Here is a 19,088-nt window from a genome sequence, read left to right on the forward strand (position 1 = left end):
AAAGAATTCATAGGAGTTATGTTGTCATTGTCGCTGTTTTACAGGATGCTATAGTTATCCATGAAGTCTATGAAGAAGGAGCTGCAGCCAGAGATGGAAGGCTATGGGCTGGAGACCAGATATTAGAGGTATGTAGTTTTAAATTTTATTTCATCTAGTAACCACAGTTGCTTTGCCAACCCTGGTCCATGAGGCTAATTCATATGTCTTCCATTTAGCTGCACCTGCACTGATTTCTCTTATTTAACAAAGCTCAAACAATATTCTGTGTGTGTGTGTGTGTGTGTGTGTGTGTGTGTGTATACACATGCATGTGCACGCGCGAATGCATTGAGCAACTCACTGATACATTATCAACCTCATCTATGAGAACTTTTGTTTTCCCCAATACTGGAGCTTGAACTCAGGGCCTTGCATTCTTGCTTAGCTTCTTCACTCAAAGTTGGTGCTCTATACTTCCAGTCCCAAGAGCTTTTTTAATTCAAAGAAAAAGTACAAATTCAAAGAAAAAAGTACAATACTGCAACTGGATCTTTTTTTGGCTTCTCCATTATACCTTACTGAATTCCCTCCTAAAAACACATGCATACATAGCCAGGCATGATGGTATACACCTGTAATTCAACCACTCAGAAGGCTGAGTCAGGGAGATTTCAAGTTAAAAGCCATTTTGGGCTAAATAATAAGACCTTGTTTTTAGAAAATACAGATACATATACATAAACATATACACTTGATATCTTACAAGACTTTACTGCATGTTAAGTATTTTCTAAATCCTAAATAACCTTTATGTCAGAGGAAAGTCTGCATCCTGCCACCAGAATTTTGATGTTTATGATGTTGATGAATGTATGGATGAATTTAGTTGATGTATGCTGATTAACCCCTGAAGTGCGCTGAGTGCTGGTAGCTTAATCTTAGCTACTCAGGAGGCTGAGATCTGAGGATTACAGTTCAAAGCCAGCCTGGTCAAGAAAGTCCATAAGACTCTTATTTCCAATTAACTACCAAAAGAGCTGCAAATGGAGCTTTGGCTCTAGTGGTAGAGAGAGCTTTGAACAAAAATAAAAGCTCAGGGACAGTGCCTAGGCCCTGAGTTCAAGCCCCAGGACCAAGACAAAACAAAAACAAAAACAAAACAAAACTGGAATACTTACCTGGACTTATAGGTTGCAGAGATTCTCATTTAGCTAAGTCATTACCAAGTGTAGAGACAGGAATGGACACAGGAAGATACAGATGGATACAGGAGACAGGAAGCTAATCAGTGCTAGACATCTGCTAGGAGAAACTAAAGGGCTTTTTCAATGGTATGAAACCTTTCAGCAACATTTGCTTCTTCCATTGGATAAATTTAATAGAAGAGTTTGATTTTATGGTGGGCATGTATTTTGTTTTGTTTTGTTTTTTGCCTTTCAGATTGAATATAGCCCATTTTGGATGATGTCAGAGAATTTTATTCTTCCCCTTGGTTCATTTTCTTCTCCCATGATGAAAACAGAGGTATAATTAGGGGCAGCAAACATAAGCAAAAAGGCATTAAAAGGAGAGGCCACACAGGTTGCACATTTGCAGGTCATGTCCTAAGGTTTCTGTGCAGGCCTTTGGTGTGTTTGGTCAGTGGACAGAAGTGCTCCCCAGCACATTCACTGAGGCACAGGGGTGAAGGTTGAGAAATAAGCAAAGCCCCTTTGGGAATGGTGGTGTGGTTTGTAGTGATTAGCAGTTTGGGGGAACGTTTGGATTTTGTTTTATCCTTCCTAGGTTTTCTAATTAGTGTTATCATAATTGGTCTCTGAAGATAAATAAGTTAAATATTTTTAAAATAGGATAAATGTAGCCAAGCATCAATGGCTCATTTCTGTAATCCCAGCTACTCAGTAGGCTGAGATCTGAGGATCATGGTTCAAAACTAGCCCAGGCAGAAAAGACCACCAAGACTTCATCTCCAATTAACCAGCAAAATGTCTGGACTGAAGGCATAGCTCAAGTGACAGAGTACCAGCCGAGCAAAAAATAACCTGAATGATGAAAATGCAAGGCCATGAGTTCAGGCCCCTGGCACTCCCTTACCCCCACCCCCACGCTCCCCAAATAGTGCAGATGCAAATATGCCTTGGTTCTTCTATAAATTGTTACGTCCATAAATTATCCTGAATGGTCACTTGAAATCAAAGGGCTTCAATGTATAAAGGCAGATGTCAAAACCTATTAAACTGTATATTTGAAATATATATGGCTTATTTTATGCCAATTATACTGCAGTAAAATAAATAAACAAATAAACTGGGGCTGGGAGCCCGTGGCTCAATCCTATAACCCCTTAGGTAGAAGACTGAGATCTAAGAATCACAGTTTGAGGCCAGCTGGGGCAGGAAAGTCCATGAAATTCCTATTCCAATTAATCACCAAAAAGCCAGAAGTGGAGCTATGGCTCAAGTGGTAGAGTACCAGCCTTGCGCAAAAAAGCTAAGTGACAGCAGCCAAGCTCTGAGTTCACATCCCAGTACCTGCACATATCTAGTGGAAGGCTCACCCCTCTACTCTGGCTGCTGTCTTCTGTGAGTATGTTCCTATACAGGTAAACCCTAGGTAAAGGCTAGCATGGGGAGGCTTGCTCATGCTTCATGGAAGGAGGATTAGAAGGGTGAGGTCAACCGTTTCCTGGTATGCCACAGAATGCCCTTTTCCAGACTGAATGGATGGTTTGTATTTCTCAAAGATGGCCAGTCCAAGCTCTTCTCTTACACAGGAGAGTGTGTGTCACGTACTGCTTAAGAAACATCTTGCCGGTTCCTTGAGTCATGTGCTTTCAGCTAAGGTGCTATGGTCACTTCACCTGGATGTGCTTTAGTTCATCAGCCTGTGGCCTGAACTGATGTCAGACTAAGCTCAGCAAACAATGGCTTGTCTGCCTTCCAAGAATCCTCTGCATTCTCCTAGCTTATGGTTTCATCGTGCCTTGTGTTAAAAATGGGAGCAAGCCAGGTCCTGTCCAGAGAGTCAGATCGTGGAGCATGTCAAGAATTAAGACTATGGTGAATATACACAATGTCCTCCTTCTCACTGTCCGCTTTCCACCTGATCTTACCACTCCCACCACCCTTACTGCCTTCTATGTGGGTGTCAATGCAAGGATTGTAGACCTAGTTTTATTCTCTTCTCCTCCTAAAGCAGTGGTTTGCCCACTCCCCCAAGCCCATCATGGGAGCCCTGCATCCCCCCCTCTTGTTCTGTAACCAGTGTTCTGGAGAACACATATAGTGTTTCTGTGCAGAAGTACTTGAGAGCTACCCCGCCCCGGGTTCTAGCGGCCCCCGCCCCCCCACCCCCCGCAACCCCACATTCCTCAGGATCTATGCACGCAGTGATGCCCCCCACAGCAAAGGGGCCGTCGGAAATGGACCTGAGACTGCCTGCTTCTGAGCTGACGCCTTCCTGCTGGAGTGTAGCAGAAATACTAGAGTTTAATGACACTGCTTTTAATTAAAAGTTTTTAATTAAGGCCTTTCAGAAGGTATTTCAAGGCTTAGAACATTCACCTTCCTTCCATGGAGAAACCTTTGAGTTTTTAATTGAATAACAGTAGTGGTCTCCTGTGCCACCTATTGGAGCACAAGGGAATAATCAGCTCAGAACGCATTTTCTAGAAACTTGGTTTCCCTCTTTGTTCTGTAGTTTTCCTGCAGAGAGGAGGTAGTCCTGGATGGTGCCATTACCCCAAACCCTTGCTGCTTGCACCTGTAATCCTCCTAGCTACCCAGGAGGCCCAGATCTAAGGATCGCAGTTTGAAGCTAGTCCAGCCAGGAAAGTCTGTGAGACTCTTATCTCCAATTAACTACAAAACAAAAACAAAAGTCAGAAGTGGAATTGTGACTCAAGTAGTAGAACACTAGCCTTGATCATAAAAGCTCAAGAACAGAGTGTAAGCCCTGAGTTCAAGCCCCAGGACTGGCACCAAAAACAAAAGTAAAGTACGTTATGAGGTTTCATGTTCTGGGCCTAAGAATGTAAAGAGTATCTGGGTTCAAAGCCTGGTCCCTCCATCTGCTGCCTGTGACACTGGCCATTTCCTTAGCCTCCATGTTACTTAGTCTCCCCATCTATCAATAGTAATGATAGCAGTGTCTACTTCAGAGATTTTGTCTAAAGATTAAATGAGTAAATATCCATAAATGACAAATCGATAGTAACAAAAGCAGTGTGATACTGGCAGAAAACATACATGTAGATCGATGCAATGGAATAGAGACCACAGAAATAACCCACACGGCCACAGCTCCGTCAACAAAAGGATTGGAGAAAAGATAGCCTCTTCAAGAAAGAGTGCTGGAGCCAGGTGCTGGCGGCTCCCTCCTGTAATCCTAGCTCAGGCAGCTACGTCTGAGGATCCAGGGCAGGAAAAGTCTGTGAGACTTTCATCTGCAGTTAACCACCAAGAAACCAGAAGTGGAACTATGGTTCTAGTAGTAGAGAACCAGCCTTGAGTGAAAAAGCTAAGGGACAGTGCTTAGACCTTAAGTTCAAGGCCTAGTACCACCACATAAACAAAGGGGGGGAAAAAGGAAGAAAGAAATTGCGTTAGGAATTAGAGATCTACATGTAGAAGACAAACTCTTACACTGTATAAAATCAATTCATAATGGACCAAAACTCTTAGTTTAAAATCTGAATGTGTGAAACTACTAGAGGAAACACTCCAAACATTTCCTATAAGTAGGAAATTATTTTCTGAATAGGATTCCAGGAACTCAGGAATTGACAAATGGGATTGCATCAAATTAAAAAGCTTCTTCACACCAAAAGGAAATGATTACTTGGGCAAAGAGCCTATAGAATGGGAGAGAGTCTTTGCAGCTGTTCATCCTACAGAGGATTAATATTTAGAATATATAAAGAACTCAAAAAATAAGACAAAGAACAAGTAATCCAACAAATAAGTGGGCAAATGAACAGATAGGCAGATAGAAAAAGTCCAAATGGCCAAGAAAGCCATTTGGAAATACAGATCAAAACTATACTGAGATTCTGTTTCACCTCAATCACAATGACCGTTATCATAGTTTTTTTTTAAAGCTAGCCAAGTTGAGGAGGAGCTGCCACCATTAGTGATCATGGAAATTAATGCAGCCACTCTAGAAATCTGTATGATGGGTATTCAGAATACTAAAAGTAAAACCATATGATCCTACTAAACCAGTCCAGGATACTACACCAGAACCCAAAGGATACACTAGAGATACCTGTACAGATATGTTTAATGCAGCATTATTCACAATGGCCAAGTTATGGAATCAACCAAGGCTCATCAGCATGCGGCTCATATAGAGAAACTGTGATGTATACACAATGGAGTTCTACTTAGCACGAAGAAGAACGACACCATCGGGGTAGGTTGCCGGCCTGTTGTAGGAAAATGGATGGAATTAGAGATTGTTGTGGTAGTGAAATAAGCCAGACTCAGAGATCAGGTATACATTATTTATATGTACATATGAAAATGTTACAATAAGGCCTATTATTTTGTACAATTAGTATTTTCTTTTTCTTTGGTCGGTCATGGGGTCTGAACTCTGAGTCTGGGCACTGTCCCTCAGCTCTTCAGCTCAAGGCTAGCGCTCTACCACTTGAGCCACAGTACCACTTCCAGCTTTTTCTGCTTATGTGGTGCTAAGGAATTAAACTCATGCATGCAAGGCAAGCACTGAGATACCTTCCCAACGTCAATTAGTATTTTCTAATAAAAAAAGATTTTTTGTGTTTTTTAATGTAAATGTGATATACAGAGGGGTTAGAGTTACATAAGTCATGTAATGAGTACCTTTAAATTTTCTTTTAAAAAATACAAAGGGTTTCACAGAGATACTTCGGAAATATTTAAGTAAAAAATAAAAGGTGTGGTGGCTCATGCCTGTAATCCCGCTTATATGAGAGATGGAGATCAGGAGGATCATGATTCAGGGTGGCCTGGGTATAAACATGAGACCTTACCTCAAAAATAATCAAAAGTAAAAAAGGATAAGTTAGTGAGATCAAGCCCCAAGACTGACATATACATATGTGCACGCACACACACACACACACACACACACACACACATAAAGAGGACAAGAGGTGTAGCTCAGGGATAGAGTGCCTGCTTAGGAAATACAAGTCCTGAGTTCAGACTCCATTACAGCCAATAAATAAATAAGTAGGTTTGCTATGATCTCCATGTAACTGAGGCTCAGGAGTGTTGCAGGGCAGCCCTGTGGCAGTTCTTAGTGCTTTTGCTATATCTGTGGTGGGAGATCCTTGCTATGCTTACTTAGATCCAGATTCAAGGGGGAGAGCACCATCTTTGACATTTCCATTCTGAAGTGGTTGTGACGTGAGCTTTAAGAGTGAGGGTGTCAGCCAGGACTAGGGGCTCACACCTGTAATCCTAACTACCTGGGATGCTGAGACCTAGACAATCATTGCTGAGGATCTGGATGATAAAAGTGTGTCAAGACCCAATATCCAATTAACCAGAAAAATACCAGACTGGAGGTGTGGCTCAAGTGCTAGAGCAACCAACCAAGCAATCAAAAAAGCCAAACAAGCCCAAGTTAAGAGTTCAAACTCCAGTATGGAGATGGGGGGGGGGGGGGCGGCAGGAGGAATCTAATAAGCAAAGTGGTTTTAAATATATTGATGAACATCATCTTTTGTTTCCCTTCAACCTCAGTTAAATAAATTAGTTTTCTCCCTCTTTCTCTCCTTCACGGACTCTATGGTAAGTCCACAGCTGTGTCGATTGCTCTAACCCACAGTCCACATTTACATGAGCTTGGGATATATAGGGGCCTTCTCCTTACTCTTTGAAGCCACTCATACAGCTGTGTGCTTGGGGCATGATGGGAAATGTCAAGAGGATTCTCCCTGGTTGGATCAAAGCAGCCACCCCCGGTGGGGTATCCCTGTTGCAGGTGAATGGGGTTGACCTGCGGTGCTCCAGCCACGAGGAGGCCATCACTGCCCTGAGGCAGACTCCGCAGAAGGTGCAGCTGGTGGTTTTCAGAGACGAGGCCCACTACCGGGACGAGGAGAACTTGGATATCTTCCATGTGGATCTGCAGAAGAAGACTGGCCGAGGACTAGGCCTGAGCATCGTTGGGAAACGGTAAGGCATGCTTCAACTCAGGATCCGCTTTCTCTATGGTGAACTCATGCCCACTAGAGCTAAAGATAAAGCCTGTTGAACACTAGTGCTGGGATTCCTACAATTAAGATGGGTGACAGATGATTGTATTTCTGAGCCATACTTTTATAATACTCATCAAATCAAGATAGCACGGGATCACCATGCACAACTATAATCCTAGCTATTTGGTTAGATGGGCGGGGTGAGGCAGGGGAGTCCTTTTCTAGCAGCAGAATCATTTTGAGTGTGTGAGTCTGAGACCAGCCTAGGCCACATCATTAGCCCTGTCTCAAAAAAAATTAAGACATAATCGCAAGTTCTGTCAACCCAGAATATTATGTTTCCTTCTGAAGTACAAACAGCTAGCAAGATTTTGCTCCATTTGAAATATCTAGATCTAAGGCTGGCAGAGGCTAATGAAGATAATCATATCCAAGAAAGAACTAATATCAAGAGGGAGATTTATGCTAGGCATCATTAATCCCAGCTACTCAGGAGGCTAAGATCTGAGGATCACCATTCAAAGCCAGTCCCGGCAGGAAAAATCTGTAAGACTCTTATTTACAATCAGCCACAAAAGCCAGAAGTGGAGCTGTGGCTCAAGTAGTAGAGCACTAGCCTTAAGCAAAAGAGCTCAGGCACAGTGCCCAGGCCCTGAGGCCAATCCCAGTACCAGCACAAAAGAAAAAAGAAAGAAAAGAACAAGAGAGGGGGGGGGGGGGAGAGAAGGAAGGAAGGAAGGAAGGAAGGAAGGAAGGAAGGAAGGAAGGAAGGAAGGAAGGAAGGAAGGGAAAAAAGGTGGAGTAAAGGAATGTGGTTTAGTTTATGTACTGTGTGGTGGACTATGCTCATGTGGAAACAGAAAATCAGGTAGCAGGTTGCCTCAAGGGGCTGAGGTAAGAAGGCAGCTTTCAAAGTGTGCAGTTTTTATCCCCTTGAAATTCATGAAAGGCATTCAATTAAGACTTAAAAAATAATCAAGGCAAGAAAGAATGGAGAGGTAAATTTCATAGGGCCCTTGGTAAGTTTCAGGATTTCATGCAAAGAGTGAGTGATCTCAGGTTTTAATTAAGAAAAACTTGGCTGTGCCAATCCCTGACTGCTTTATGGTTTTCTCAGGACCGGAAGTGGAGTGTTTATTTCTGACATTGTGAAAGGCGGGGCTGCAGACCTGGATGGGAGGCTGATTCGGGGAGATCAGATCCTGTCCGTGAATGGGGAGAACATGAGAAATGCCTCACAGGAGACAGTGGCCACTGTCCTCAAGGTGAGTCCCCACAGCTGCTCCCACCCCAAACCCACACAGCACTACCCAAACCCACCTGGATTGTCAAACGTGGTGCATATGGGCTTCTCTCTAGTCTTGAAATCAAATCTTTGATGATTTCAAATGACCAGAAATTGCTTTAAAAGAAGGCTCCATTATCTTGAAAAAATGTAAAGAACCAGCTTTGAGCTTTCCAAGATAGGTTTTCATGCTTGTGAGAATCCCATCTCTCCACAATTGTCTCCTAAATGCACCATGCACCTGGTACAGTGGCCAAAGTGGAGCCTGGAGCAATCCCTCCTGCTCTAGATCCTGTCAGGAGCCATGTGGTGGGGGATTCCTCCAATCCAGTCTCCCCTTTCTTGTAAGGCAAGCATTAGGGTTTATCTGGACCAAGTTCTCCATTTTGCAAATGGAAATTGAAAAGCAGTATGAGCCACCGGAAGTCCCAAAGCTGTGCTAGAACTTACAGTGCATGACAGTGGCATTCAGTGACCTTGGAAAGATGCTGAGGATCTAGAGTGCCTTCCAAGGGTCTGCCACATGGACCCATAGATAAGTGTGGAGCTTGTGCAAAGATAGGGGAATTGCATTGGGAATTTCTGATTTCTTAGCCAGCGCTCATGGCTCACACCTGTAATCCTAGTTACTCAGGAGGCTGAGATCTGAGATTTACAGTTTGAAGCCAGATCAGGCAGAAAAGTCCATGAGACTCTTATCTCCAGTTTACCAGCAAAAAGCCAGAAATGAAGCTGTGGCTCAAGTGGGAGAGTGTTAGCCTTCAGCAAAGTTGCCAGCTAAAAGCAAGAGTCCCAGAATTCAAGTATCAGCACTGCACACAAAAAACTTTGATTTCTTGCTATAGTCAGCTATCACCACTAAACAGAGGACCTGTATTTGTAAATTATCTCTGTGTTTGACTTCTGTCTTTGGCTTTTTTCTACACTTTCTTAATCATATCACTCTTTGTAAATGGTTTCATCAAAAGAGAGGAAGAAGAGGAGCAAGGTGATGTTAGACATTTTTTTTAGTCCTGAGATACATACTGTGCTTCTACATTTGTGGGGCATAGGGTTTTTTGTTTTGTTTTGTTTTGCCAGTCCTGGGGCTTGAACTCAGGGCCTGGGTGCTGTCCCTGAGCTTTTCTTTTTTTGCTCATGGCTAGCATGCTACCACTTGAGCCACTTACAGCTTTTTTGGTAATTTATTGGCGATAAGGGTTTCGCAAACTTTTCTGCCTGGGCTGGCTTAGAATCATGATCCTCAGATCTCAGCCTCCTGAATAGGATTACAGGTGTGAGCCATGGGCACCCAACAAATTTGTGTTATTGTGTTTGATGTTTGGATGACGGAAACCACCATGGCTTCCTGCAGAGACAAGGAGAGGTTCTTCCTTGGTATGTTAGAGCCTGCCTGTAAGTGCATTTCATCTCTGTTCTCTTTTCTTTTTCTTTGTGCCAGTACTGAGGTTTGAACTCAGGACCCACAAGGTTGCACTCTACCACTTGAATCACAGCTCCACTTCTGGCTTTTGCTGGGTATTTGAATATAAGAGCCTCACAGACTTTCCTGCCTAAGCTGGCTTCAAACTTCGATCCTCAGATCCCCGCCTCCTGAGTAGTTAGGATTACAGGCGTGAGCCACCAGTGCCCAGCTCACCTCTGTTCTTTTTGTCTTCCCAAGTGTGCCCAGGGGCTTGTGCAGCTGGAAATCGGGAGACTCCGAGCAGGTTCCTGGACCTCCTCAAGGAAGACATCGCAAAACAGTCAGGTGTTCATGGTTTCTCAGCTTTGCTCAATAACTCCCTCTGGGGGAGAAAGCACCTCATTTTACAAATGAAATTATGTCTAATATGCAGCGTATTCACCCAACTGTAGTGTGTTTTCATGTGTTTGAAATTATAGTGAAGGGTGGAATGGAAATTCATTAATCCCTAGATTTTTCTAGGGCCCCTTTTTTCCCCCTAGGGCCACTTTTCTCTCCTGCTATTTGTTCTATATTTTCTATGCACATATGTACACAGCTGTGTTTGCTTTAAACAAAAAAGAAAGAAAGAAAAAGGGGACAACATCTGGTGGCAATTTGACCCTCATTAGCACGACATTGTTCTATTCATTCGATTAAATATTGCTGTAAAGTTAACTTGTGAATAGCCATTCACACGTGCTGAAGGCCCTAGTGATGTATGCCTAGCAGAAGGAAGTGGGTGGCTTTCTCCTATGGGAGAGAGGTCATGGGGGGGTGACATTCTGTGGATTAACAAACCTGTTATGTTTCTTTGCAAGGCTGGTGATGTAAGTGCTATTTTTCACTGTATTTCTTTCCATTGTAATGGCTGACAGAAACAAAATGGTAGACTATGTGTTTAACCCATGTGGCAAATATAGAAACTTGTGTGGGATGCCCAGGCCGTCTTGGTAGGTTATGGCAGGCCATTGTTTTGAGGATAAAAACATGTGATTTGAGACAAGGATGTAGATTCTTCCCTAAGATCATGGGAGGAGTGCAGTCTGCTAAGGTCTTGATTTGAATCCAGAAAGACCCATGATAGACGTGTGTGTGTGTGTGTGTGTGTGTGTGTGTGTGTGTGTGTGTGTGTGTGTGTGTGTGTGTGTGTGTGCATGCGCATGCATACTCCCTGGGAATTGAACTCAGACTGTGTGTGTGTGTGTGTGTGTGCGCGCGCGCGTGTGTGCATGCGCATGCATACTCCCTGGGAATTGAACTCAGACTGTGTGTGTGTGTGTGTGTGTGCGCGCGCGCATGTGTGCGCGTGTGTGCGTGCGCATGCATACTCCCTGGGAATTGAACTCAGGGCCCAGACCCTGTCCCTGAGTTCTTCACTAGTGGCCAGCATCCTATGACTTGAGCCACAGCTGCACTTCTAGCTATTTGGTGATTAATTGGAGATCAGAGTCTCATGGATTTTCCTGTCTGGGTTGGCTTCAGACTATTATCCTCATAGCTCCTTGACAGACTTTTGACCTATAATTGTGACACTATAAATATATGCTTATTTTAAGCCATTGAGTATATGGTAACATATTACAGCTTCAATAGGTGCTGGTGACTCATGCCTGTAATCATATGAAGCTGAGATCTGAGGATTGCAGTTTAATCCAAGCCAGCCTGGTCAGGAAAGCCTATGAGACTCTTTATCTCCAATTAATCAGCAAAACGCCAGAAGTGGAGCTGTGGGCTACAGAAGTAGTGACAGACAGGCTTGAGTGAAAAATCCAGGCAAGAGAACAAGGTCCTGAGTTCAAGCTGTAGTACTGGAGCACACACACACACACATACCAGCTCAAACAGGGTTCTATTGAACTCTAGTCTCAAAGTATATATTATAGAGAAAGCAAAGGATAGGTGTGCAGGTGAGACGTGGGTGGAACTGAAGGGAATGAGTTGGTCATTTCATTTTTCTTTCTTGACCTCTGCGGTTCCTGTTAGATTATGGTGGCTCCCACAACTGCCACGAACATAAGTACAAATTTGTCTGCAAGCAAGTGAGCACTGGGTCTCTTTTTCAGGGGCATCCACACAGCACTTGTCGGCCTTCCTTGGCTCCTGTCATCGCTGGCCTGCAAAGCCTGGTGGGCGCTAAAAGAACTTCAGATCCCTCCCAGAAAACTCCAGGTATTACACCAAAAAGACTCAGAAAAACCATCTTCTTACCCAGATTTAATATTCCTGCTTTCAAAAATCAGTCTTGTCCTCTTCAATTAAACTGTTTTAAAGCCAGACATAGTGGCACACGCTTGAAATTCCAGCTAATCTGGAGGCTGGCTCACGAGGATTGCAATCTGGAGGCCAACCTGGGCAACCGAACAAGACACTTGTCTCAAAAATAAAAGTAAAAAAGGACTAGAGGCCAAGCACTGGTGACTCATGCCCATAGTCCTTGTGACTCAGGAGGCTGAGATCTAGAGAATCATGGTTTGAACCTAGCCTAGACAGAAAAGACTGCAAGTCTCCACCTCCAAAATTACTATAAAAAAAATCTGACTAGAAGCATGGCTTAAGTGGTAGAACACCAGCTGAGCAGTATGAGACCTTGAATTCTAACCCCACTGCTAGGGGGGGCGCTGGGCTATAGTTCTATAGTTCAGTGGTAGAGTGCTTACATAGCTACACAAGACCTTGGATTCAATCCCCTAAGTCTTTTTTTTGGTCCGTCATGGGGCTTGATTGAGCTCTGGGCCTGGGCACTGCCCCTCAGCTCTTCAGCTTAAGGTTAGTGCTCTACCACTTGAGTCACAGCACCACTAACAATTTTCTGGTGGTTAATTGGAGATAAGAGTCTCTTGGATGGAGATGGGTGACAATGTTGTCAGATACTTTGTACTCATATACTGTTTTGTAGAATGGGAACTTCTTTGCACAACTACTTAAAGATAATTTTTTTTTTTTTAGAAAAGAGTCTCTTGGATGGACTTTCCTGCCCGGGCTGGCTTTGAACCTCGATCCTTAGATCTCAGCCTCCTGAGTACCTAGGATTACAGGCGTGAGCCATCCACTCCTGGCACCCCCCTAAGTCTTTTGAAATGTGCCTTTAAGAATATATAGATCGGGGGCTGGGAAAGTGGCTCAGTGGTAGGGTGCTTGCCTTGCATGCCTGAGGCCCTGGGTTCGATTCCTCAGCCCCACATAAGCAAAAAGAAAAAAGCCAGAAGTGGCACTGTGGCTCAAGTGGTAGAGTGCTAGCCTTGAGCTGAAGAGCTGAGAGACAATGCCCAAGCCCAGAGTTCAGGCCCCACAACCGGACCCAAAAAAGAAAAAAAAAAAAAAGAATATATAGATCACCTCTGTACATCACCCTGACAATAAAAAAAAGAATATACAGATCACTATTGTGAAGATTAAAAGGTGTTTGTGAATTAAAAAAATTAAAAAAGAAAAATATTTGCAAATGACATGCCTGAGAAGGGGTTAACCTGATAGAAATAGATATAGATGATATATAGATATATGAAACTCTACCAAAAAAAAAAAGAATATACAAATCACCAAGTGCCATTGACTCATGCCTATAATCCTAGCTGTCCGAGAAGCTTAAATCTGAGGATCACACTTCACAGCCAGCCCCAGCAAAAAAATTCCATGAGACTCTTATCTCCAATAAACTACCTCCCTAAAACAAGCCAAAAGTGGAGCCGTGGTTCAAGTGGTAAGAGTGCTAGTCTTGAGCAAAAAAGCATAGGGACTTGCGCGCATTCACAAATAAAGAATACACAGATAAAAGGATCAACAGACAAGCAGAAAAATGGAGTGTGTCAGACAGGGCAGAAAGTTCCAGTGAGAACATTACTAAATGACAGGTGACTGGAGAGAAGTCAGGGGACACGGCAGAGACAGGGACTTAAGTCTTTCATTGGGTGAAGGGTTATCTTTGATTAGAACAGAAAAGTGCACAGTGAAACCCAAATGGCTCATCCTCCGAGCATTGAATCACTGCTTCAGGCAGCTCCTGCTACTGTCAGTCCATCAGCTTCTGTCAGACCAAACAATCATGGCCTGTCTATCTCAATAGCAGAGCACGCCTGTGAAACAGAGGCATGGCCCTGAATACTTGACTGCTGGGCTGACCTTGAAAAGGGATATAAGCCGGAGCGTGTCATGGTTTGAAGCCCATTTGCTTTTTTCTCTTCTCCTGAAAGGCCTAAAAGTGATAACACACTCATAGGATGCTATGATACCCTAAATATATTAGCTCTGAATTTGAAAACAAATTAATGGCTTTACTTTGTTTTATAGGCACAAATATGGGCCCAAGGACTGTTGAGATAATCAGAGTAAGTTATTTTGCTATTTTTATTATGGCTTGTATTAGATTTGCACAAAATGTGCATTGTTCCTCATACAACAAATGATCGGATTGTTAGTGGGTTCTTCCAAGCAACTAATTAAATATATAACAGAAATAGACTTAGAAAAATAGAGTAAAAGCCTGCCACTGGTGGCTCACACCTAGCTACTCTAGGAGGCTGAGATCTAAGGATCATGGTTCAAAGCTAGCCCGTGAAACTCTTAACTCCAATTAACCACCAGAAAACCAGAAGTGGTGCTGTGGCTCAAGTGGTAGAGTACTAACCTTGAGCTGAAGAGCTCAGGGACACTGCCCTGTCCTTGAATTCAAGCCTCATGACTGCCAAAAAGAAAAAAGAAAAATAGTGTAAAACACATAGATGACCACTGATGTGTGTGTGTGTGTGTGTGTGTGTGTGTGTGTGTGTGTGTGTGTTCACATCTTACAAAATAGCCAGACACTGGTAGCTCACACTAAGCCTAACTACTCAGGAGGTTGAGATCTGGAGGATCTTGGTTCAAGGCCAGTCCAGGTAGAAAAGTTTGCCAGACTCTACTCTTACCTGCAAAATAACTAGTAAAAAGCCAGCCTGGAGGCATGGTTCAGCTGGCAGAGTGCTAGCTGAGGAAGCATGAGGCCCTGCATTCACACTCCAATACTAACCAAAAGAAAATGTTAAAAATGTATAAGACAAAAAAATGATGCCAGTCACCAATGGCTCATACCTGCAGTCACCTAACTACTTAGGAGTTTGATATCTGAGCATCAATCACAGTTTGAAGCTAGCCTGGGTAGGAAAATCCATGAGACTGATCTTCACTTATCACCAAAATGCCAGAAATAGAACTGTAGCTCAAGTGATAGAATGTTAGCCTTGAGCAAAAATGTTCAGAGATAGCACCCAGAACCTGAGTTCAAGTCCCAATATCAGCACAAAAAATAAACGATAGATTGGACATAATCTCGTACCTCATTCTCTTTACTTGGCAGCCTGAACTTTTCACCACATCAATAAGTGGTTTGTTTTGTTTTTGAGACTGTAGCATGATTTTTACTGGTTCCAGAATATTCTGTATGTGAATGGGGCTATGATTTTCTTAATCAGCTTCCTCTTCCTGAAGAATTTCTCAATTTCTATATTATATAACAAAACACCCTTATAGCTACAATTGCCCATATCATGGATAATCTCTCAGGATTAATTCCTTGAAATTCAACTGTGAGATCAAGCACCATGCTTGGGAATGAGGGTGGAGCTGAGAGGCCCAGCACTTGCCAAGCATACCTGAGGCCCTGGGCTCTGTCTGAGGACTTAAAAAAAGAAAAAGAAAAAGAAAACATGCTTATTATGAAAAGCTTTTGTACATGTTGCTAAATTGCCCTTTTGAAAAGATTGTGAAATGACATTCTAGTCCATGAATCTGTCACACCCTGATTTTCACCCTGTGTGTGTGGCATTCACCATATTAGAAAGTAGTTTTCGCTGGGTGCCAGTGGCTCACACATGTAATTCTAGCTACTCAGGAGGCTGAGATCTGAGGATCCAGGTTCAAAGCCAGCCCGGTCAGGAAAAGTCCATGAGACTCTTATCTCCAATAAACCACCAGAAAACCAGAAGTGGCACTGTGGCTCAAGTGGTAGAGCACTAGCCTTGAGCTGAAGAGCTGAGGGATAGCACCCACGCTCAGAGTTCAAGCCCCATGAGCACCAACAACAACAAAAAATAGTTTTCTTTTCGGATCACTTTGGCTGTCAGTTGGGGGTTCAAAAAGTGATAAAAGCCTTATGACCCTGTTATAATCCTAGCCATCTCTGGATTCAGCCAGCTTTGTTTAAAGCTGCTTATATTTATTTCCTTGGTTGCATTCATTTGCTGGGGCTATCCTGACAAAATACCATAGGCCATGTGTCTTCAGCAACAGAAGTTTATTTTCTCATTGTTCTGGAGGGTTAAAGTCCCAGGCTAAGGGCCTAGCAGCTTTCATTTTTCCTGTGTGCACTCTCTTTCCCTCTCCTGGCTTATAGACAGCCATCTTTTCACAGTAGCCTCACGTGGCCTTTTCTGCGTGTATTTCATTGTTCTAGAATCTTTCCTTGGGCCAGTCCTCCTTTTCATTTAAAATCTGGTTTAGTCAGAGTAGTTAGGGCCTCAGCTTCAACCCTGAGCTCCAAATGGGACCAAACTTGGGTTTCAACATAGGAATTGTAAGGAGACATAATTTAGTTCTTCAGATTTTTTTAAAATAATACTTGATATTGTCTCTAGTTATTTCAGACTATTCCTTTCACTGGCTTTAATAACACACCAGTTCATACCAACCCTGTTCTCCTATATGTGGTTTTCTAGGTACTAAGACACATTTTTACCATTTTGCACACAATGACCATGTTTTCAAAAAGTGCAAATGAAGCCAGGTACCAGTAGCTCACACCTGGGGCTGGGATCTGAGGATTACAGTTCAAAGCCAGCCCTAGTGGAAAAGAGTCCATGAGATGCTTATTTCCAATTAGCCAGCAAAAAAGCCAGAAGTGAAGGTATGGTTCAAGTGGTAGAGCAGCCCTGAGTGAAAAAGCCAAACACGAGCAGAAAGCTCTGAGTTCAATCCCCAATACCAATACAAAGAAAAGAAAAACTACCCTGGGCAATGTATCGTCCACTGTCATTTCCCCAGCTTGTCAGGCAATTGGTATCTGTATGTTGTTGGACTTCTCCATCATTGCCATCATGGAGACATTTTCCATGTGCGTGTGCCAGCCGGCCAGACCGGGACTTGTTTGTTATTTTAGCAATTTTTAAAATATTAACTCCATGCTACCAACAGAACTAGAGCCAGGTCTCTTCACACACAGGGTTCAGCTTCAGGAATATTTTCAGTTGCTCTCACGATGGTGGATGCTCTCTAAGGTCCTTGGTTGGCTTTGAACTGTGATCCTTAAATCTCAGCCTCTTTAGTAGCTAAGATGACAGGTGTGAGCCACTAGTAGCTGGCCACTGGAGAGATTTTGTTCAACAGCAGCCCGGGAACAATCAGGGAACAAACATGCCAGCATCATATTTTTTCCCTCCCTCTCTTTTTTTTTTTTTTTTAGGAGCTCAGTGATGCCCTTGGAATCAGTATTGCTGGAGGAAAAGGAAGTCCCTTAGGAGATATCCCTATATTTATTGCCATGATTCAGGCCAATGGAGTAGCTGCACGTAGCCAGAGGCTTAAAGTAAGTAAGAGGAGACTGGTTGAAAATCCCCACGTGTGGAGAGAACAAGGACCTTACAATATCCGGTACCTTGTTTGAAGGTAAACTTCCAAAAGCCATGGACGACCCATGCTAAGGACAGAATGCATAAGAGAAACTTTATACCTGAAATTCCTTAGCTCCCTAGGCATATAAAAATGTTACTGTTTGTATCCAAGTTTCTCCATAAAAGAAGAAAATGCAACTCCTTTGCAAAAAAAAAAAACCCTTAGTACCCTTTTTAGCACCTCATTCTGGCCCAAATTGGTTTTCAGCTCAGAGAGAATTAACCTCAGCGTTTCCCCCTAACCAAAAACAAAAACAAAAACAAAAAAACACATTTTATGATTTTTCCCCCTATTGCACCTCAATTTTAACTAAGGTAGAGGAAAAACAGAGGAAATATTTGGCTTCCTCGTTGGAGCTTTATCGAACAGTTAATTTGTACACCTCATTATTCCTGGGGAATGGCTACATAAAACGCCACTATTACCAACACACAAAAGTGACCTGCTATGCCTTTTTGTAATCAAATCTGACTCCCTTTCTTGCTTCCCTGATTGGTCTGTATGGGAGAAAAGCCATAAAAATTCCTCATGCTTCTGGAAGCAGGCACACACAGTAGACTCACAGCATCCTTGCAAAAGCTACAGTTGGGAAATTGAGCTTCACAAAGAAGTTGAAGCATTCTTCTCAAATTTAATTTTTCTTAATGATAGTGATTTTCACCCACTTTGTTCCTCCAGGTTGGAGATCGGATTGTCAGCATTAACGGGCAATCTTTGGATGGACTGTCTCACGCCGATGTGGTTAATCTGTTGAAGAATGCCTACGGGCGCATTATCCTACAGGTACTGTGGTGTGCAGAGCCCAGCTGCAGCTGTGTGGGGTAGATAAGTGGCAGGAGGGAGAGATTGAGCAGTCTGGGCATCAGGCATCACTACCCAGCAGGGTGCTGGCTCATGTGAATTATGAAACCTGAAAGCAAGACATTATTATTTTTATTCAGAAATTCTTTAACGCCACCCAGACAGGCAGTGAGCATGATTATATGAAAGGATCAAAGAAGAGAAAAATTACTCTTTGCTTTGCATGATAAATCGAGAAGGTTTTTTTTTTTTAACTTTTCAGTGTTCCTTTTATAAATCCAAGTTTGTCAGGGATAGAAAATAATTTCCTTTCTTAGGACTAAAGACTGTTTCTTCCTGTCCCTTTCAAGGAAGAAAACAATACAAAGTGCTTTTTGTCACTAGCATAAATGATTGCCTACCCTGAAACTCACTGCATCGTAGTCATCAATTATGGCAGACAATTATTGATCAGCTGTGGTCCCTCTTGTATTGCCCAGAGATACAGAGAGAGATACCAGGAAGAAAAGCAAAGAGTACTTTTTTTCCCCTCTCCAGCTTCTACCCTCCACATGTCTCTGAGACTCTGCTGGGTATGAGTGGGTATCTTACTGGCAGTGCTTTTCAGTAATGAGTGGCTCCCCAAAGTGAAGAATTATAATCATACTGCTACAGGGGGGTAGTCTAAATGGTTTATAGTAAAAAGAGTAACAGCCACAGTCAGCCACTCAGATAATTTTAGTTTTAGAATAAGAGGTCTGTATTGA

The 19,088-nt window shown here is 42.9% G+C and overlaps 1 protein-coding gene across 4 annotated transcripts in view; it reads left to right on the forward strand.

Annotated features, from left to right (window-relative positions):
• Positions 1 to 19,088, forward strand: part of Patj (PATJ crumbs cell polarity complex component) — a 283,552-nt gene that overhangs the window by 234,713 nt on the left and 29,751 nt on the right. For all 4 annotated transcript variants that reach the window (XM_069987179.1, XM_069987180.1, XM_069987182.1 and 1 more), the window contains exons 35-42: positions 45 to 128; positions 6,955 to 7,148; positions 8,289 to 8,436; positions 10,120 to 10,206; positions 11,967 to 12,072; positions 14,191 to 14,228; positions 17,333 to 17,455; positions 18,220 to 18,324. In XM_069987179.1, the coding sequence (XP_069843280.1) occupies positions 45 to 128; positions 6,955 to 7,148; positions 8,289 to 8,436; positions 10,120 to 10,206; positions 11,967 to 12,072; positions 14,191 to 14,228; positions 17,333 to 17,455; positions 18,220 to 18,324 (885 nt within the window). The remainder of the gene's footprint in view (positions 1 to 44; positions 129 to 6,954; positions 7,149 to 8,288; positions 8,437 to 10,119; positions 10,207 to 11,966; positions 12,073 to 14,190; positions 14,229 to 17,332; positions 17,456 to 18,219; positions 18,325 to 19,088) is intronic.

Source organism: Dipodomys merriami, unplaced genomic scaffold, assembly GCF_024711535.1.
Source record: "Dipodomys merriami isolate MVZ:Mamm:240054 unplaced genomic scaffold, mDipMer1.0.p SCAF_34, whole genome shotgun sequence".
In the NCBI taxonomy this organism is placed as follows: domain Eukaryota; kingdom Metazoa; phylum Chordata; class Mammalia; order Rodentia; family Heteromyidae; genus Dipodomys; species Dipodomys merriami.